Consider the following 19,859-nt stretch of genomic DNA (forward strand, 5'->3'; position numbering starts at 1 on the left):
GAGAAAAAAAAATTGTTGAAACCTGGAGTATGCTACCTATAATACATTCAGCCTGCAATAAGAAATTTTAGAATGAGCGCCTTATCATGCCCCAACTGGGACAGTTGATGTCAAACGTTACACTTTAGTTTTGTTGGCCAGGTTTCTCAAAGATCACCTTGCCTTCCTTCGTAAGAGTGGCAATGCTTTGCGCTGACCCTCTGATCTCCTGTTCTAATTGTTCAACGGTCCTCGTGGGTGCGGGGGCAGCATTGACAGCCTCCTCGGCCGCCTTCCGATACTCCTCGTCGGCAGACGGCTTCTTTTCCTCTGCGGGCTTTGCAGGTCCAATGGTTAGTCCTCTCGGGGCGCTTGCAATCTCATTGACTTCGTGCGAGGTGAGAACTTCATTAATACGGGGGCCACGGGTTTGTATGAGAATAGTCGCGGGGCCATCAAATTGCAGGAAGAGCTGGTAGCAACATTAGCACCATCGTACCATTCAAATCAGTGTTCAAGGCATACCCTGTCTCCCCAGATGGTCATCCGAGACCAAGTACGAATTTTATGGAAGATATTCATCGCGGTTTTCCAGGTATCGGAACCCGACATATCCCGAATGAATTTCGAATCCTGGATAAAGCTCGGCCAGCCCTTGAGACCTGGAACCTGGAATTTCAAGGTTGTGGATTTGAAGCGGTAAGGACGAGGGGGGTTGTTTGTCATTGTGTAAGCCACGACATTGCTTGACTGTGTTAGCATGCTTCAAAGTAGTGATATCGATGGGTATATGCAACCATACCTTGGGTGGACGATGTATTGCTCTCCGGCCTTTACCTCGACCTGGTATAACTGACCCGCACCGACTAATGCTAGCAATCCTCTGCCAGTCACTTCGGAGCTACCCCAGTGTGACACGCTCTGCGCAAGTCAGCTTGGCCTTTCAATAGACGACGTCCCTATCGGATTAACAAACCAGGCTTGTGTTGATAGTCGGCTTAATAGAAAGGGAACGGCCGGTCCAGGCAAGCAACGCACGTCTCTGCGCCACCATCCAATCGACGGACCCATCCAGGTGTACAACAGCGAAGGACGTGGTAGGCGACCGAACAGAAACCAAGGCAGTTACCGGGCTAGCCGACGAGACCTACCCAGGTGTCAGTTTCATATTCCCGTTGCTGATGTCGAAAGGGCCAAGCGAACCTTCTGATAGAGAAATGGCACACCGACAACCGCTCTCCGGAATGGCTCCAGAACGCTCAATGTAGAAACCACCTGATAAGGCACCAGTAACCGTCAATAGACCTATCGTTGAATCTCGAATCGCAAAACGTGGAACTATCTCATACATTATCGGCTTTCCCGCTCAGTCCTACCAATGTTCCTCGTCGGGTGAAGAGATTCTGCGAAGCGGATAGAGAGACGGACAATAAGGAGTATGGAGCGCCGATAACGTCGAATCGCGCATCTGCATGTGTTAAACCATCAGTAGGAGTCCTTGGTTCAAATCGCCGGACAAGCACCTCTTGTACCGTCCCTGGAATTATAGAAGTAGAATAACATACCGGCAGACTCAGCTGAACTAGGAGTGCCGACAACAGGCAGATTGTTTCCGTTGGCCGAAGATGGCTGTTCCGCGGCCGCGGCGCGAATCTGAAGGCATCTTGTCTGCCCTTGTCGCGCCCGCGGAGGGAGGACTCGGGTCCAGGACACAGCCCGTACACCTCGCCTCAAAGGTTGACTCATTGTCATGCCTGAGGAAATGGACCGGAAGAGGTGTATGAGGAGGGGGAAGGATTGAGATTGTCTGTCAATTGCCCGCAGGTTCAAGTTCTCCGCAGCGGTACCAAAGACTGTATCGTAAATTCTTTGGTTCCTGATCGGGGAAAGCGTTTGGTGGTTGGCCTTGGCGCCTGTGACGATAGAGGATAGCGGTAAGATTCACTTGCAGAGGTACGGATACAAGTACAATGGAGTGTGTCTCCTAGTACTAATTTACAGCCCCGGGACCAGTAAATAAAATAAAATTCAGAAGGGTAACCACTCACTAGCCTTACGTCACAACGCAGTTCCCACTTCAGGCTAAGGTTAAGGCAACATTTATGGCTGCCAACACATCTGTTTTTTTTTTTAACTGAGACTAAATCCCCACATTGATATCTTGACTGCTGCTGCAGCTCACAGGGAACTGGCTATCTTCGTACAAATTAACACACCTTCCTTGTTTCCCCCCTTTTATTGTTTGAGAATAAGTTCCTATTCATTCTGTGAAACTTTCAACAAGTTTAACTCGTCCCGAGACCCATGGCCCCGAATAGCTACAACTAGTTTAGAGCTCTTGACCCACCGCCCGGCTAGACGTCGCTTTTCCATCATGAGCATCATCATCGTCGAGTAATCTACACCGTGTGACGTAACTTTCTGCGCTGGATGCTTCTCTAAGCGATGGAATCCTCCATTCAGCGTTTGCTGAATGATAAGCTCTATGATCGGAGGAAACAGGGAGCCTTGGAGTAAGAACAATGAAAGCTGCTAAAGTGCTTCTGCAAAGCAATACGTGCTGACGGAGGCTATGATATAGGCTTGAGAAAGTTGTCCGAGATGCCGTTTTCAAAGGAGCACATGAAGATATTCAAAGAATTGTCGATCAGTTATGCCATGACTACGCCTACGCGGTACATCAGCCTCATGCGAGAAATGGTGGCTTAATCGGGTTGGCCGCGGCCTCCATCGCGCTTGGATCGGTGAGCATGCCGGGGATGCAGCATCTGCACTGTCGTTACTGAGAATAGGATACTAGGAAGGTGTTGCGCCGTACCTCAAGGAAATTGTACCCCCAGTGCTAGCTTGCTTCTCCGACCAAGATGCGCGAGTCAGGTACTACGCTTGTGAGAGCATGTATAACATTGCCAAAGTTGCTAAGGGAGAGATTTTGTTGTTTTATAATGAGATCTTTGATGCGTTGAGTAAGGTGAGCGGGCTGAATATTAGCTTTATTTCCCCGCTGTCCTCGCCTCGGCCTTATTGCCTGTTCCCCAACTAACGTAAGTTCCTAGTTGGCGTCCGATTCGGAGCTTTCAGTCAAAAATGGCGCAGAGCTCCTTGATAGACTTGTTAAAGACATCGTATCTGAATCCGCCGCATCTTATGTTTCGGTCTTGCAGCTTTCCGAGAAGCAAGAGACAGATCCCGAAGCGTTGGAAGACCCTGACCTTCCAACGGCATTTTCTCTTCCAAAATTTATACCATTACTCAAAGAACGAATACATGTCATCAGCCCGTTCACTCGGATGTTTCTGGTATCATGGTTAACTTTGTTGGACACGATACCCGACCTGGAGCTTGTTTCATACTTGCCAGAATTCCTGGGGGGTCTGATCAAATTCCTTGGTGACCCTAATAGAGACGTGAATGTTGCCACCCAAAATCTGCTTGATAGGTTTCTGTCAGAAATCAAGAGAATCGCTCGTCTCAAGAAAGGCATCGAAGAGAGTCGGAAGGGTCAAGGAAGCGAGAATAGACAATCAACTACGAGTGACAGTGTCAGCACAACTATCGACCAGACGGTTGCCGCCGAAACCGAGACCGAAACCGAAGCTGAAACCAATGATATTGCGATAGAAGATTCTGAGTTTGGTTCTACAGTTGATGAAGACGGCTTGCATGCCGACGGAGATTGGATTCCAGGACAGGATGTCCAAATAGATTACCCCAAGATACTAGACATCTTGGTAGGCTTCGTTGACACATCTTATGGTGAGAAGTTCTGAGCATGATTCCACTTAACGGTCTTAGACTTACAGCCAGTAGAGGAGGAGATGCAGTTGACAGCGCTGCGATGGATCGATAGTTTCTTCGAAATTAGCCCCGAAGACATACTCCCATTCGTTCCACGTCTTTTGACCCAAGTACTTCCAGCTATGTCCAGTGGCTCAGACCAAGTGCGGCAGGCCGCAAATCGAGTCAACACATCGTTGCTAGAGTATATTGTGTCTCTATCCGAAGACACATTATCGGATGAGACACGACAGTCATCATCTTCGAAACTAGCCTCCACGCCCAATAAAGAGACTGAGAGGAGAGAATCTGCACCAAACGCCAAACCTTCTGATGTATCCATCACCGCCTCTAGGAAGCAATCGGTGCAGGAGTCTACACAAGAACAAACACCTCGGAGCAGTGTCATGTCCACACCAGTGCCGCCTGCCGATCTTGATTATGCTTCGGCTGTCAACTCGCTTACACTGCAGTTCTTGAACGAGAACGAAGCTACTAGAGTAGCCGCCCTCTCTTGGTTGATAATGTTGCACCGGAAGGCTCCTAAAAAGGTGGTGGCATTCAACGATGGAACGTTTCCTGCTTTGCTTAAGACACTGTCCGATCCAGCGGAGGCAGTGGTGACGAAGGATCTTCAGCTCTTATCCCAAATATCGCGGAATAGCGAGGATAGCTATTTCAAGTCCTTTATGGTGAACCTCCTCCAACTGTTCTCCACCGATAGGCATTTACTAGAGGTCCGCGGAAACCTCATTATCCGCCAGCTTTGTATGAACTTGAGCCCGGAGCGCATTTACAGAACTCTAGCCGACTGTCTTGAAAAGGAAGAGGTCAGTTTGCCTTGCAGAAAGGGCTGACGCACGTGCTAAATCCCTATCGCAATTTAGGACCTCGAATTCGCTAGTATTATGGTACAAAATCTAAACAATAACCTGATTACCGCGCCCGAGCTCTCCGGACTGCGAAAAAGGTTACGGAACCTGGACACCAGAGTAACAGACCCTTCAGCCCACATTTGGATGTTGTCACTAACAATCGGCATAGGAGGGCCAGATGTTCTTTGTGGCTTTATTCAGGTCTTGGTGTCACAATTCTGTCTCCACATTTTCACTGTGTCTGCTTGCACAAGCATATGAGCAAGCCTACAACCTTCTTCAAGTCTTGTCAGTATGGAAAAATCTATGCTTGCTAAAGTGTTCTAACCAAATCTCTCAGTGCCGAGCTTGAAATGACTGTCAATAATCTGATCCAAATCGATAAGCTGGTCCAGCTGTTGGAGTCTCCTGTCTTCACCTGTAAGTTGTTTCTTTTTTGGTCCTTCAGGTTATTTTCTGTTCCCTTTATTGATGAGCGCTCATGTGCTGCTAGATCTCCGACTTCAACTGCTTGAACCAGAAAGTTATCCATATCTCTACAAATGCCTCTACGGTGTCCTCATGCTTCTTCCACAGAGCTCTGCCTTCGCGGCTCTAAAGAATCGTTTAAACAGTGTTAGCAACATTGGCCTTCTCCATACACCTCGACTGTAAGCACCCACAAGAATGAAAGTCAGCCCCAAATACTTTCATGCTGACAAGACTCTCACAGTTCCACGATGGTTTCAGCCTCCGGCTCAGGCGCCTACGATCGCTCGACAGGCAGCCGCTCCAAACGCGAAGAGAACTCCATCCGCTGGGTCGAACTACTTGAAAAATTCAAAACCGTACAGGAAAGGGCCCGCCGAGCCCTACGTGCAAGAGAGCGTCCCTTCGACGATGGCGTGGCCGGCTTCCAGGGTCAATCGTTAGCTGCCGCCCTCTCTGCTGCAGACCAAGCGCGGAACAAGGAACGGGCAACTCTCCCCGATACACCGCGGACAGGCCTAGGCCTTGGAGCTGGTGCAGAGGGACGGCGTAGTCCTGCTGATGTGGGAAACCAAAAGGGTGGTTCTATCCTGGGTGCCGCGCATAGACATAAAACCAGTCTTCCTAATTTAGGTCGACTAGGTATAGGGAGTAGGAAATCGAAACGGTGATTGGGATTGTTCGCTCTGTTGACAGGATGCTGTTTGTGACAATATTCGCTTTTTTCTGATGCAGTTACACGGAGGTTTTCTCGTCTGTTACCGTGTACAGTGCTTGTTTACGGCGTTCCTCGAGAATGTTATGCTGCCACTTGTCTGAGGTATCACGCGCGTCTGTTATACAAATCTAGCGTTTTTTCATGTCTAGCCTTAGATCTATGACTAAGTGGTCATTGCATCTTTTCTCGGATTTTCAAAGAAGCGCGTATAGAATGTATGTACAGTTGAAGGGTCAAGTATTTAAAGAGAAGGGAAGCTCAGACAAGCTAAGAATCAAGTCGCTCAAGTCGAGAGAAAGTATAGACGAATCAAAGAATAAAAAAAAATCCACCATAGCCCTGTACCTTTTGCTATACCAAAAGTGAATCTCAACGCTAGGTAAGTTGAAGTCGAAGAAGATAGGACAAAGAAGATCGAACCAGATCGTGCAAGGCACACAGCGTGAAGTAGAAACCCAAAAAGACTCCGGTGATACCAAAAATAAAATGCCAAAGTACAAATGACGTCAGTCAGACTGAGAAATGGACGCGCATGCCTGTCCTGCGGGGTACTGTACAGGATTCTGCGTGGTTAAGCATGCAAGGTTAATCGGATCGTGCCGAAGGGGGTCAAGGGTTGCTGCTTGTGTCTCAGACCGAGAAGCAGGCCGGTCCAATTTGCCCTCTCAGATAAAAGAAAGCATGAACTTTTGTCTTTCGTTCATTTCTCAACCATGAATGAAATAGCGGGACATATAACGGTCGGAAGTGTCGTCACATCCTCCACACGAGACGTAATGCCGAGGATATATAGTCAAAAGCAAGAGCAGAAAAACATCGAGTTTAAATGATTTCGTCACCGCCAACGTGAATCGGTGGATGATACACCCCACGTAGGGGATTTCCAGTAACTGCCTGTGGAGTGCTTGGAGACTGACCCTGGCGAGTTCGATCCGTTGGTGTACACATATTCACCGTCGACATACTGGACACCTGAGAATGTACTGCGGTGTTTGCGACGAGCGTAACGCTGCTCTAGACGATAAAGTTCGATTTCTAAGCAGAAAAGCTGTTAGCAACGAGGCTCTAACTCGGATAGTTGTGACCATTTCTCTCTGTAAGTCGGAGGTCGAGATCGCGTAGGACACATACTTGCTTGTAGCTTCTCGATGAGACCCATTGTGTATATGAAGATTGCGAGAAAAAACTTCTAACCCTGTTGGTATTTCACAAGTACTTGACTAAACGGTCAATTGAATTGATTTCGGGTGGGTATGCAGAGATGGTTCGGTAGGTGATGGAATTGCGACGCCGCAAACGGAAGTAGGCGCTGGTTTCGGAAGGGAACGATAGTGATAGTAATGGATAATGATTGTAAATAAGAGCTTATTGCTTCTCTAGAAGTGCTGATAATACGAATTAGCGAAGAGAAACAATGATGGCAACGCTCGGCTTGGTGGTTTGACTCGGTTCTACTCAGGAGAACGGCGGAGGGAAAGAGAGCCGAACAAAAGCGACAAGGCCTTACCTGGTGGAGCTACTGTCTAGTTCTATAACAGAAAAAGAAAGAAAGATTGATAAGAGGTATCGGATACCAGGACAGTGAGGCGGAGACCAATCGCCGGATGGAGAAGAGAGAGAAAAAGGAAAGGAAAGAAAGAAAGAAAAAGTTGGGAGACGAAGGAGCGGAATCAATAATCCTGGGGGGAGCAAGCCGTGGGCGGGAGGGCAAACACTCCAATGTGATATGCAACCAATAGTAATCTAATAATGAGTGGTTCAGAAAGGATAGTTGGTGTAGCGTCAAAAGACTGATGGGTGAAGGAATGTGGGTAAGTCGACGAATGACGTGGTGCGTCAATAAGCCACTAGAAACTATGCGTGCTACCGCAAGACAAAGAAAGACAGACAGAAAGAAAATCGTATGGGTAAGATGGAACGGGAAGGGAGGGAAAAAGAACTAAAAGAGAAAGAAAAGAAGATGGGTCACAGAAGAAGCGAAGTTTTGACGGGAGTCTAGAAAGACCGGTCGTACGTCGCGCTCACTGAACCGAGAGGGGCAAAAAAACGTGGGTTGGCCGGGGGGTTCGCCACTAGCCCGTTTCCGGTCTAGCCAGGGGTTGGCCCCGTCCTCGGGCCGTCAGTTGGCCCGAATCACTGCTCACTATCTGATATTAATCCCGCACTAACCAGCCGACTATGGCCTATTATATTCACTAGACTCACTCTAACACCCCTGAACGCGTTCTAGTTCCTTGCTAATCTATCACAGACAGCGTTCGAGCAGTCCAAGCTTGCTCAATCATTAATCGTGGCATATGCCCCCGTCCTCCGGGTTCGTTCGGACCATCCATGCGTTTGGGAGTATGGAGAACCTTGGGACGGAGTACGGCACTATGATCGTTGATGTCCCATCCACTTGGGTGCCGCATCGCTGATTCGGCACTGTTCTTTGATCTCCACATAAAACTGGACCAAAGCTTGCCGTTAGTTTCCCAAGGAACGGTACCGAATGCAGCTTTGATTAGGTTGGTATTTCGTCATCCGGACAGGAAATTTGTTGCACTGTGTACATACAGTCTGACATCCAACAGTCTAGCACTACACGTAATCTTGGGACAGCTTCAAAGAGTTTACAAGAATTAAATGGTCTATAGACATAGAACCTTCCCTGAGTCCAAACTAAATTTACGCAAAATTGAACCAGCAACTACCAAACTCCGGAGTCTAGTTCTCTAAACAGCTCACTTTTGTCTAGAGTCTGGCAGCACCTCTTGTCCAGCACCTTCCTCAAGCTCGGCATTACCTTCGCTCTCTGGATCTTGCGCAAAAGACATTTCTTGGGCTATATAATGCAGGCGATATGTTAGCTTTCAATTCAGTAAACCAAACAGAGGCAAACGATGGGCTCCTTACCGTTCCAAAGCTCAGCATAGATGCCATCGAGCTCAAGAAGTTCACGATGCGACCCTGTTTCTGCCACGCGGCCCTCCTTTAGTACAAGGATTTGGTCGCTGTCACAGATTGTTCGCAGTCGATGAGCCACAAAAACGCTTGTGCGTGCCTTGTCTTTGAGGACGCTGTTGATGTTCTGTAATAAGGCCTGCTCCGTGTATGTGTCAAGAGCCGATGTCTGTATTGGTCAGTCAGTTACCCGTCAGAATAGAATTTTCTAACAAGGACCTACAGCTTCATCGAAGAACAGGAGTTCAGGGTCCTTCAATATCAGTCGTGAGATAGCTAACCGCTGCTTTTCACCACCGGATATCATCATTCCTCGTTCACCAACAGCGGTCTTGTATCCCTCGGGTAGTTTCTCGATAAGTTCGTGGATGTGCGCCCGCTGTGCTGCCTTGCGCACTTCTTCATCAGTAGCGTCGATTCTTCCGTAGCGAATGTTGTGTGCGATCGAGTCATTGAAGAGCGGGGTATCCTGGGGCACAACACCAATGGCTTTCCGTAAGCTTTCGAGAGTCACATCCCGCACGTCCTGACCATCAACTAGAATGCGGCCCTCTTGGACATCATAGTACCGGAACAGTAGTCTCAGGATGGTCGACTTGCCACAGCCACTGGGTCCCACGATAGCAAACTTCTGGCCAGCAGGAATCGTAAAGCTTGCGTTCTTGAGGATAGGGCGGTCCGGGTGATAACCAAAAGTCACATTCTCGAATTTGATCTCCCCGCCGCGGTGGAGCTGCAGGGGTTTCGCATTCGGCTTTTCCGTGATATTCACATTGACCTTCTGCAGGTTGAATAGGGTCTCCATGTCCAGCAAAGACTGACGTAATTCACGGTACACAGAACCAAGGAAGTTCAGAGGTACTGACAGTTGGAAGACAAGCTGATTGACCATAACCAGGTCTCCAACAGTCAACGAACCACTGGCGACTCCATTTGCCGCGAGGTACATCATGCCGGCAAGTGCACTTGAAAAAATCATGTTCTGACCGGAATTGAGAAAAGCCAACGACGTCGTTACCTTGATAGAGGCGTCTTCATAAGCTTTAAGCGCTTTATCATACCGTGCGACCTCAAATTTCTCGTTGTTAAAGTACTTGACAGCCTCGTAGTTGATCAAAGAATCCACGGCTACTGTGGCACCGCGATTATCCGCAGCATTGGCCTGTTTCCGGAACTTGGTTCTCCATGCAGTAGTTGTTATTGTGAAAGCAGAGTATGCTACCATGGTAGCAGCCGTGATCGCAGCAAATTGCGCGCCATATTGATATGTCTGCCGATACGTCAACGAAAGTCCAGGTTTGTGTTATGTACGTTTAAACAGTACCAATATTCCGCACACAAGAGATATCTCAAGAGCAGTAGGAACGACGTGGAAGACCATCGATGTCAATAGGAAGCTGATGCCTTTCGTTCCGCGATCAATTGCCCGAGTCAAGCCACCGGTTTGTCTGCTAAGGTGGAAATTGAGGTCCAGTCGTAACAGATGCTCGAACACATTTCGTGCAACTCTGCGGATTGCCTTCTGGGCAACGCTAGCGAATACGGCGTTTCGAAGTTCTTGGAAAAGTGTAGCGCCAATCCTGGTAACACCATCTGGAAGGCTGCCGTTAGACAGGGGTCCTGCGTTGTATGTGTATGCTTCGCTTACAAGCTATGATCATAGAGCCCGCAACTGTATACGCCGTCCCGCCAATTGCGGCAAAGTCCACATTCATCGAGTCGACAATGCTCTTGAAGTAAAATGGCACATTCACGTTGAGAATCTAGAACCCACAAGGTAAGCCCCAATTGTAGAAACTAGGGTGACTATGGAATTGTTACCGACCTTTGCTCCAACTAGTAACGACAGGGCGGTTCCGACGCGCAGCTTCGTACCCCAATCATCCTATGGTATCACAATTAATGCCAAACGTTCCCCAGTCCACGACCGCTTCAGGCCTTACCTTAGGCCAGAGGTATTTGGCCATTTCTTTCATGATCGCCCAATCTGCCTTCCTTTGTTCCTGCTTTCCCACCATAGTTTCGCTTAGAAGATCTCTCTTCGGCGTGCCCGCGGCATTTTGTGCATTCTTCGTTTTCTGGTCCGCTGATTGAGGGGCGAGCGGAGAACCGGAAATGGGCGTCTTTGGTTCTGAAGTAGCATTTTTGTTCAAGAGACCTTTGCTTGTCGAGAATACTCTGAACTGAATGCTATGCCGTGTACTTATCCGCGGCGTGGAGCGCGGGACTGCGGGACCGCGGTGTGCGAAGTGTCCGGGGACACGCAGGCACGGCGGTCGGGCTGCCCTGGGCAGCATGGTGGTGAAATAAAATATCGCAGTAACCGAGAGAACGCGAGGACTCTGCTTTTAGTCAAGGAACCATCGTAATCGTGGTGTAGCTGCTGCGGAACTGCTGTCTCGTGAGGACCGCCGGGTTCGGAGGAAAAAAGGTTCGGAAGTAAATGATGACTTCACAGCTGGATATTCCGAGGAATTGCTTGCCTCTTTTGCGATGAACGGAGATCTGATCGAAAGTGAATATCTTAATCAGCAGGTGAGGAGGAATATATCCTTCACGGAGGTTATTTAACGAAGCAAAGCAAGTGACGGAGGTTATCAGATAGCACCAGTTGCGGCGGATCTGTCGCAATCGCAATCGCAATCGCCGAATCCATAACCCTCAAGGTCGTATCGATTTCAATCTTACCGACCGGCGGTAATTACAGTACTTGGCGTGCATGAACCACGCAAGTTTGCGGCATTTTCTGTGTACCGGTCCGTTCCATTGCGGCATTTATATAACCTTTTCTTGGAATTAATATCTCTCACAACGTGGCCTAGTTAATTCCCTATGCGTAGAGTTAGTTCACATCTCAAGTGCCTCGCTCCGTATCGCTTTGGACGTCATGTATCCGTTCCTGTCGAGTCTAGCCTAGTGATGAGAGTGAACCGAAAGAGCTATCAAAGTGCTACTTTTATAGTAACCCTAGGTGAGAAAGCGGAGAATAAACCATTAGAGAATCGAGAAGTCGTGCACTTGGTTTCGAATATAAAGACTGGCTTTAGAGCCGGCATCTGTCCTTTACATTAGTACGCCAAGTATGTCGAGTATACAATTCTCAGAAGAGGATGACTTATACTCTTCTGAGCTTTGAACTCTTGCGGAAAGAGAAAAACACGAATGAATTGGATCGCTACATATTAATGATTAAACTAGCTACCATACATATCCTTCGTTAATTCCCTCACTTTACTTCTTCACCCAGATGTTATCATCCCCATAACCATTGGCAATCCACGACTGGGGAAAGTATGACTCCAGAACTGTCTGCACGTAAGACTTGTCATCCACGCACATGTCTCCTCCACTCGGTCCAATATGTGGGCAATGCTCTGTTGGTCGATACTGCACCATATGCTTGTGCACCTCCCGACAAAGTAAGGTATCCCTTCCCAACTCATACGGGTCTCCGAACCTCTTCTCCTTCGTCAAGACTTGCATACATTGTTCTTGACTGTCATACTGCTTATTATCACCCGTGCAGTACTTGTCACTCGTCTCACAGATAGCCCTCGCCAACAGCTCAGTCAGTGTGCTCTTGACCACAACTGGATCCGTCGTGTTGAACTTGACCGCCGCAGCTTCAAACAGTGTCTTAACGAACCAGTCGAACCAACGGAAGGTCGCATCATATTGGGTGACCTTGCCATCTTCATTGAAGGCCATCCATGAGTCAACAGTAAGCGGGAGAAGAACACCAAACGAAGTCGAGTTGAAAGTGATCACTGTCGTAGCCGAGGCCATATTCTGGTTGGCAACGAACTGTGTGATGGTGTAGTTAATGGCGACACCAGTCAAACTGAGGGATTCTGGCTGCGAGAAAAGGCCGAAGATGTATTCGTTGTTCAGCTCTCGGCCGGGAAAGGTGCGTGTAATATCGACACGTCCTTGGACCTTGTTTCTGTTAGTATCTATGCATAGGTAGGGAACTCTAGGCTGGGGTTTGGAGCGTACATCTTCGGTGAAAACGGAGTCATCCGTTGCGTTGATTTGCTTCAGATTAGCTGGGTAAAGGAAGTTCGTCCAGATATTGTTTTCCAAGGACCAGAGTTTGTCGAAACCAAGATCGGGAGGATTTGCCGCTGCTATAATGGCAGGGAGACATGAAACTGCTGTGAAGACGAGAGAACGCATGATGAAGATATCAATGTCTTGCCTTTGAAAGAGGTCTCTAGGGATCGATGTATATCTCGGATACGAAAGGATCTTATATACGCCACTTCCCTGCAAACATGGTCTTCAAGTCACACAAAATGGTCAGGGGCTAGAAGTTTTTAATCACAAATTGGGTCTGGAATGCTATATTATCAGCTGGCCTGGAACTTGGTGATCTGACATGTATTCGTGGCGCATCTGAAATACGGACCAGAACTAGGAATGCATTTGTCCTCTAGCATCTATCCCTTGCTTGGATCTTCACTGGAACATATATTGCCCCACGTAAGCACGTACTTTTCATTTGCCGAAAAATGACTCCCGGGAGTCACTAGCTTGCATTCTGTCCCATAATGTTCTCTGTTTGGTCGTTGGGTTGTTAAATTTCATCGTCGAAAAGATTATTGTGGTAGTAACATATGAGCACCAACAACCTGGTTAGTCCATAAGAAGAATGAGGCCTGAGCGGTCCACTACCTTGGTGATCAAGTGGATGCTTTGCAAAGGATATGTAGCTTCTTCAAACTTCACACGCAGAGGTCACTACAGTCTAAGCCCTCCTAGTGCTTATGGAGACAGGTGGTTAGTTCCAGTTTGCTAGTTGATAGTCCAAGCTGAAAAGGGATAACAAAGATATGCGAAGATTTACTCCTTGCAACATACGCGAGACATGTCTGATGCTTATGCTACATGCATAAGTATATTAGGAACTGCGCAGCAATAAGCTGGCGACCCAATAGTATGCAACACGAATTAATGCTATACCTATAAGTTCGTAAGCAACTTCAAGGGGGAAATCTCTATAGATACCCATCTCTTATACGGAGTAAATCACGACAAACACCTAAACTAAACTGTAAAGAAGTATAAGCGAATGGCTGTTCGGAAGACAGACACAAAAGAACAAATATAACAATATAGAATGACATATTCACTTCCACTGTGCAAGGTGTTGTCTCGTGGCTCTTGGAATGGTCATGAATTTGGATGCAAAGTATCTTCTGCTGAGAAAACAGGATTTCGTCTATGATTACTTCCGGAAAGCCTCGTATTCTGGGAAAAAGCAAAAGGTTCAGCTCAGCAATAATTTCTCTGCCAAACTTCGCCAATCATAATCTCGTTGAGCAAGTTGTGGTTTGAATCATCAGCCGCGGAAGCACGGAAAGCTGCTTACTGGATTCAGACGACCAACAGTTGTTAATGTGACCAGGGCTCATGACTTGAACGGGACAGGGACATCCCATTGAGAACAGTGAGCACTCATTAGCTGTGCAGCATACTAGTCGAAAAGGATGTGGATATGATTTCTTCCACTTTGGGCTATTTGGGGAAAAAGCAATCTGCAAAGGAACGGGATGGAGACTTGGATAGGTATGTGATCTACATCTAATGTTCAACGTGCTGGTACGAAGAGATATTCATCACATATACCCTTATAATGAAGTGATTACTGTGTTTCTTATAAGAATAAATCATTTATGTGACCAGCCCCATGGATCATTGTCTGACAACCATCGAACGACATTACATAGTGACACTATTGTCTGAAAATATGAATTTCGGATAAGCTTGATAATCTCAATCGGCATTATAAAAGTGACCATGACAACTCCAAATTTAATACGCGCTCAAAATCCATGACCATAGACCTAATGTAGCCTATGATAGTAAAAGCATGAATGCATGATATACCTAGCTAACAAATGTAAATAGCTGCACTGACAGCCCAGAATTGTGCCAACTCATGATTGCCGTAGCATCAACTGCTTTGAACATATAGATAGTGTAAAACACGACGCTTGTAAGAATTAGATCAGTGACTTATATACTGGAATACCGCAGACACATCTCTCTCCCCGGTCTCCTGTCGTATCAGCAGGTCCTGGATCTTGCTAAGGGCACCCTTCTCGCCATCATTAACAAAGTGATTCCAGGTGCTGGTATCGCCATACAACATAGCCTGCGCCTTGATGAATTGCGCTCCATCCGGTCTGCATCTCTTGCACTTGAAGGTGTCATGTGTGTCACTTCGGGTTTCCGGTTTGAATTGGAATAGTTCGCGGAGAGACTCCAAAGAAAAATGCCGCTCAACATCTTCCGCTGAATCCACAACGCATGAGGACAATGATTGCTTATGAGACTGCCGTTGGAAGATCTTCTCCTCAATTGAGCCGGTCGCGATAAATCGGTACACGAAACAGTCTTTCTTCTGACCATCACGCCAAACTCGCGCCAATGCTTGTTGATCAGCAGCTGGGTTCCAATCTGGGTCAAACAGCACGAGACGATTGGCGCCTATTAGATTGAGGCCACATCCACCGGCCTTGCTGCTGAGGAGAAATACAAATTCTTCCCCGTCAGGGTTGTTGAATTTGTCGACGAGCTTTTGCCGCTTATTCACATTCATAGTACCGTCCAGTCTCAACGAGCCATACCCCCTCGATCTGCATAGCTTTTCGAACAGGTCAAGTGTCTGGGTGTAATTACTAATGAGAACAATTTTGTCATTTGTGTCCTGGCGTATACGTGCTAGCATTCGATCCAAAACCATCATTTTCCCCGAGTACCAAGACTTGATATCGCGGTCACGCCCTCTTGCCTCAGGTGGCACGTAATCTTCTGGAAATGCAAATTCGCATCCTGGAAGGTCGGTGGAAAGGTTAAGTAGATCAGGATGGTTGCAAAGCTTTTTCAAAAGGCCAATTGCCTTAAGCGGCTGGCTTCCTTTGCCCCTGAGCAAGCTCCTAATTTCTGGGCTCTGAATGAAGTGGTTATAAAGGTCGAGTTGGAATTGAGACAAATTGCAAAAGACAACATGCTCATACTTGACTGGCAAGTATTTCGTCAATATATCATTTGTTCGGCGGATAATGAATTTGTTGACGATGGTTGAGAGCTCAGCTAGACATTCATCGCCTTTCTTTTTGTCTTCGTCCGATCCTGCGGCATCCCTTCCTCTGAGGATAGGCAATTCGAACCTTTTCCGAAATTCATTCTGCGACCCTAATAAATCTGGGTTGGCGAAGTTGAGCAGGGCGAAATATTCCGAAAGATCATTTTGAATAGGGGTTCCTGACAAGATAACACGACGTTGCACATTTAGACTGTTGAGTGCAGTCCATGTTAAACTATCCTTATTTTTAAGCCGATGACCTTCATCGCAAAGAAGTAGCCCTATGGGGCTATCCTTCAATGCTTCAACATACATCCTGAGCGTTTCGTAGGACACAATGAGCACAGGTCTCACAACGGCGCGACCGGAAGCAATAGCCCATTGCTTGATCTGAGATGTGAGTTCTGTCTTCGAAGCTTTGCCATCCACCGCAAAAGGAGTGATGGCATCTTTACCTAGCCATTTCACTGTGGTTGTTAGCAGGTGTTAAAACATCCAGGGCGCACTACCTACCTAGCTCATTGGCCCAGTTGCCAACCAAACTTGAAGGACAAGCAATGATACACTTCTGGATAAGGGTCTTGCCTGCCTCAGGAGACTGCTTGAGCAATGTCCACATCAATGAGATGCATTGAAGCTATCGCCGTCAGCCGGGGTTAGTGTTTTGAAGGGTCTGTCGGCCATACTGTTTTCCCTAGTCCCATTCCATCCGCCATTATACAGCCGTGTGCGTTCTTATCGACCATTCCGGTTGTGCAGCGGTATAAAAACTAGAAAACAGTTATCGTTAGTCTAATATCGCAGGAGAGCATTGATTGGAACAGTCATGTTACCTTTACACCTTCAATTTGATGTGGGCGTAGAACCTTTGCCAACCTTGGGTCTATCACGACTGGAACCCTTGGACCAGTTTCAACTTTCTTCTTAAGACCAAGTATGTCTGCTAAGCTCTTGTGTACAAGGGGAGCGTCCAACTTGGGTTGTTGTTCTTCGGGTTTTCCATCTTCCGGTAACTTCGTTTCACTGTTCTCATCGGCATCATCGACAGTCGGATCATACAGCACTATCGCAAATTCTCCGCTAGGATCATGTAGAGGTTTCACGACAAATGTAGCACCTTGTCGCATCCCCAAGGTTGGCGCCGCCCTAGCGCCATTGTAGCTGTCAACCGCCTTGTTGATTAAAGGTATCTTGAATCGTTGTTTGAAGGTTGTCTCTTTATCTTTAGGTTTGAACACAGGGAACCTGTTCACATCTCTGGTGGCGAGTGCTAAACGTTCCTCGTTGGTGTATGGCTTTTCACTATTATCGTCCACAGTTTCATCAGCCCCCGCATAATTCACCTTTCTTCGTTTCCTCGCAGGTTTATCCGATGTCCGTGTGGGTGTAGCAGATCCAGGGCATTTGAATGGTTTTGATAGGCGGTCAATGGACTTTGAGGACGGGGTTTGGAGGTTTTTGGATGACGGTGTGCTTCCGCCATCTTCCCTTACACTCGGTCGTGGTCGATACCTTGAGAAGTTAGCGATTTATAGCATGAGAGAACAGAATTAATATTTTCCTTACATTAAAGGTAGCGGTGCTATCTAGACAGCCTTTCTATTTCACGCACTAATAGGTGGGCTGATGCCTGGCAGTCAATGTCAGTTCCATAGAGTCATGAACAACGCGTTGCCACATCTTGGCGCGTTTCCCTGTGGCCGTCTAAACACCAAAGTATCACGCTGTCACGTGCTGATATCAGGGCTACTATGGAACCCCGCCACTATGGCGAGCTCTACCACCCAATGGAGGCAATGAAGTAACCTTAGACTACCGACTACAGTTCAGAGGTCGAATTTTGGTCTCATGTCCTCAGATTTCTGGGCTGGCTACCTTAGTGGGGCCATCGGGATCATCATCGGAAATCCTCTGGACCTTATCAAAGTTCGATTACAAGCAAGTCATGCTACAGATGCAGCTGCATCATTTTCGCACCAGCAATTGAGCCGCTTTGAGAGCACGGGCTCCCTCGTGCGAGGTTTGCCGGCCACTTCGAAGTCCCAGACTAGATACATCAACTTACCTGGATATTAGGTGCTGCGGCTCCAATTGTTGGATATGGGGCTTTAAATGCTATTCTTTTTGTTGCCTATAACCGGTCATTGATGCTCTTGGACAGTTCTGTGACAGACCCCACAGACCCTCAAGGAATTCCATTATATAAATTATGGCTTGCCGGTGCTGCAGGCGGAGTAGCCAGCTGGACTGTGTCGTCTCCGACTGAGTTTATCAAATGCCGAACGCAACTTGACTCACGCCCGGGAGCGTCATCTTGGACCGTCGCCAAAGATATTGTCAGGACCCTTGGCTGGAGGGGGCTTTATTTCGGAGGAGCCATAACCTGTGCTCGAGACTCTATTGGCTATGGATTTTAGTACGCACAATATTTCCCCGGATTTCCTCTCCCCTCGCCCCGCATGTTCTACTTGGAGCGCACCATTTACTTATCTTGATACAGTTTTTGGACTTATGAGTATTGCAAACGTCTCATGGCTTCTAAGGATGACGATGCACAGCAGACGGCAATGAAAGTACTTCTCTGCGGCGGTGTTGCTGGAGTAGCTACGTGGGCTTCGGTTTATCCGCTGGACATGATTAAGACCAGACTACAGGCTCAGGGACTCGGGGCACACCCTGAAGATCAGCCTCTGGTGCGGTCTCAAAATGATAGACGGGCTCTGAACAGCTTTCAGCTCGCTAGGGAGGCTTATAGGACAGAAGGGCTGAAAGCCTTCTATCGCGGATTAGGGGTTTGCAGTGTCAGGGCATTCATAGTAAATGCTGTCCAGGTATGTTCCTCTATATATACAGATCAGGGCCACAGCTAATCAAGCAATGTGCGTAACAGTGGGCAAGCTACGAGTGGCTCATGAGGTATCTCAACAACCCGTGGAACCAGACACATGCACAAGTTTCATAAATAGGGATATACTCCGGAGTAGATCGTCTACAAAAACTAAGTTATATCCACGTATTGCGACTTGTAAGTAATACTCGCCCTAAATGAATAGTGGCCGATTAGAGTGGAGCTCAATAAACGAATATCCGAGAAACGGCGATTCCGGTCGGGTCACCGCAAGACGGAATCAGCGTACTCGGTAAATCGGGCGCCAACTCTGGCGATTTCGGCGCATGTGGTTTCACGTGTTTCATGTGGCCATGCCAATCGCTGATTGGGCGAAATGACTTGAGCTATGCAACCAATAGCATTGTCTTCAAGACAACATCAACCTTCAAGGATGAATTTTTTTCTGTCGCTTGCTTCTCGTTCAGCCTGTCCAAGAGACATATCCCCTTCATATTGGCAATGTATATCCGATAGCCGCGGATGCTCGTCAATCGCGTATTAGTCTTAGAAACTTATTCCTCCATGTCGACAACAGTTCCTTCCGAGCGCAGGCCATTATCAGTGCCTAAACCCACAGCGGCTTCAGCAACCTTCTGTGTATGAGGTTCTTCACGTAGGAGACGAATTCTGTATACATAAGATACCCTCGAGTCAGTTTCAGATTGCGTGCGGCTGCTTGCGCCAAATCGCGCGGGTTATTACTGACCTTCGTTTATGGTTTTTACCCTTCGTGTGGGCAACCAGGTTATGTTCACTCTCAAACCATTTTGAGCACTCAACGCAGTAATGCTTTCCGAGTCCTGGTAGATCCTCGGGGTCCTTGGTGGCTTTGTACTGCGCGAGGTGTTTGGGGGATTCGATATCAGCTCGGACCTGATCGTAATCCCTGCAAATATCACTCGAGTTAGAATGCTTTCATAGATTTCTAAGATGTAGTAGACAACCTGAGGGTTGTAGTACCTTGTCCTGCGCTTTGTCTTAATTCTCCTCAAAGCGCCCATTTTCGATACCTATCTATCAGAACCAGCCTGCAAGTAACTTTTTTTTTTTTGGAGTCGCAAAGTATTATCACCGATATACGGAATGATGCTAAAGCTTTAGTTGTTGCGAGAGCGGGTC

The 19,859-nt window shown here is 47.5% G+C and overlaps 8 protein-coding genes across 8 annotated transcripts; 2 read left to right on the forward strand and 6 right to left on the reverse strand.

The window, feature by feature from the left end:
• Window positions 1-124: 124 nt before the first annotated feature.
• Window positions 125-1,725, reverse strand: F9C07_2788 (altered inheritance of mitochondria protein 24, mitochondrial; the record flags this gene model as incomplete). The annotated part of the gene is made up of 7 exons (XM_071511012.1): window positions 125-451; window positions 505-724; window positions 782-900; window positions 956-1,126; window positions 1,183-1,254; window positions 1,329-1,447; window positions 1,545-1,725. 7 exons carry the CDS (start codon window positions 1,723-1,725, stop codon window positions 125-127), a joined length of 1,209 nt encoding a protein of 402 aa, XP_071363824.1.
• Window positions 1,726-2,424: 699 nt separating this feature from the next.
• Window positions 2,425-5,770, forward strand: F9C07_2198306 (vacuolar protein 14 C-terminal Fig4p binding-domain-containing protein; the record flags this gene model as incomplete). The annotated part of the gene is made up of 10 exons (XM_071509431.1): window positions 2,425-2,492; window positions 2,561-2,754; window positions 2,784-2,950; window positions 3,036-3,735; window positions 3,775-4,586; window positions 4,644-4,748; window positions 4,801-4,919; window positions 4,972-5,051; window positions 5,125-5,281; window positions 5,344-5,770. The coding sequence occupies 10 exons, from the start codon at window positions 2,425-2,427 to the stop codon at window positions 5,768-5,770; spliced, it is 2,829 nt and encodes a 942-aa protein (XP_071363825.1).
• Window positions 5,771-6,652: 882 nt separating this feature from the next.
• On the reverse strand, window positions 6,653-6,976 carry F9C07_2225856 (uncharacterized protein; the record flags this gene model as incomplete). The annotated part of the gene is made up of 2 exons (XM_071509774.1): window positions 6,653-6,852; window positions 6,949-6,976. 2 exons carry the CDS (start codon window positions 6,974-6,976, stop codon window positions 6,653-6,655), a joined length of 228 nt encoding a protein of 75 aa, XP_071363826.1.
• A 1,006-nt stretch (window positions 6,977-7,982) lies between these two features.
• Window positions 7,983-11,853, reverse strand: F9C07_2277566 (Fe/S cluster exporter, ABC superfamily). Its single transcript, XM_041289761.2, has 8 exons — window positions 10,704-11,853; window positions 10,586-10,645; window positions 10,409-10,523; window positions 10,085-10,353; window positions 8,984-10,030; window positions 8,713-8,929; window positions 8,389-8,641; window positions 7,983-8,322 (listed from the first exon to the last, which is right to left on the reverse strand). The coding sequence occupies exons 1-7, from the start codon at window positions 11,055-11,057 to the stop codon at window positions 8,541-8,543; spliced, it is 2,163 nt and encodes a 720-aa protein (XP_041142860.2). The 5' UTR covers window positions 11,058-11,853; the 3' UTR covers window positions 7,983-8,322; window positions 8,389-8,540.
• Window positions 11,854-11,991: 138 nt separating this feature from the next.
• On the reverse strand, window positions 11,992-12,936 carry F9C07_2784 (uncharacterized protein; the record flags this gene model as incomplete). Its single annotated transcript, XM_071511011.1, has 1 exon — window positions 11,992-12,936. The coding sequence occupies one exon, from the start codon at window positions 12,934-12,936 to the stop codon at window positions 11,992-11,994; it is 945 nt and encodes a 314-aa protein (XP_071363827.1).
• Window positions 12,937-14,770: 1,834 nt separating this feature from the next.
• Window positions 14,771-16,977, reverse strand: F9C07_2783 (putative dsDNA-dependent ATPase Rad54; the record flags this gene model as incomplete). Its single annotated transcript, XM_041289763.2, has 4 exons — window positions 14,771-16,317; window positions 16,364-16,487; window positions 16,537-16,620; window positions 16,684-16,977. 4 exons carry the CDS (start codon window positions 16,975-16,977, stop codon window positions 14,771-14,773), a joined length of 2,049 nt encoding a protein of 682 aa, XP_041142862.2.
• A 695-nt stretch (window positions 16,978-17,672) lies between these two features.
• On the forward strand, window positions 17,673-18,861 carry F9C07_2782 (solute carrier family 25 protein). The gene is made up of 4 exons (XM_041289775.2): window positions 17,673-17,870; window positions 17,927-18,266; window positions 18,351-18,681; window positions 18,741-18,861. The coding sequence occupies exons 1-4, from the start codon at window positions 17,699-17,701 to the stop codon at window positions 18,810-18,812; spliced, it is 915 nt and encodes a 304-aa protein (XP_041142863.1). The 5' UTR covers window positions 17,673-17,698; the 3' UTR covers window positions 18,813-18,861.
• A 391-nt stretch (window positions 18,862-19,252) lies between these two features.
• Window positions 19,253-19,741, reverse strand: F9C07_2099944 (C2H2 finger domain protein; the record flags this gene model as incomplete). Its single annotated transcript, XM_071508910.1, has 3 exons — window positions 19,253-19,367; window positions 19,447-19,626; window positions 19,701-19,741. 3 exons carry the CDS (start codon window positions 19,739-19,741, stop codon window positions 19,253-19,255), a joined length of 336 nt encoding a protein of 111 aa, XP_071363828.1.
• Window positions 19,742-19,859: the final 118 nt, after the last annotated feature.

This window comes from Aspergillus flavus, chromosome 2 (assembly GCF_009017415.1).
Source record: "Aspergillus flavus chromosome 2, complete sequence".
Taxonomy (NCBI): domain Eukaryota; kingdom Fungi; phylum Ascomycota; class Eurotiomycetes; order Eurotiales; family Aspergillaceae; genus Aspergillus; species Aspergillus flavus.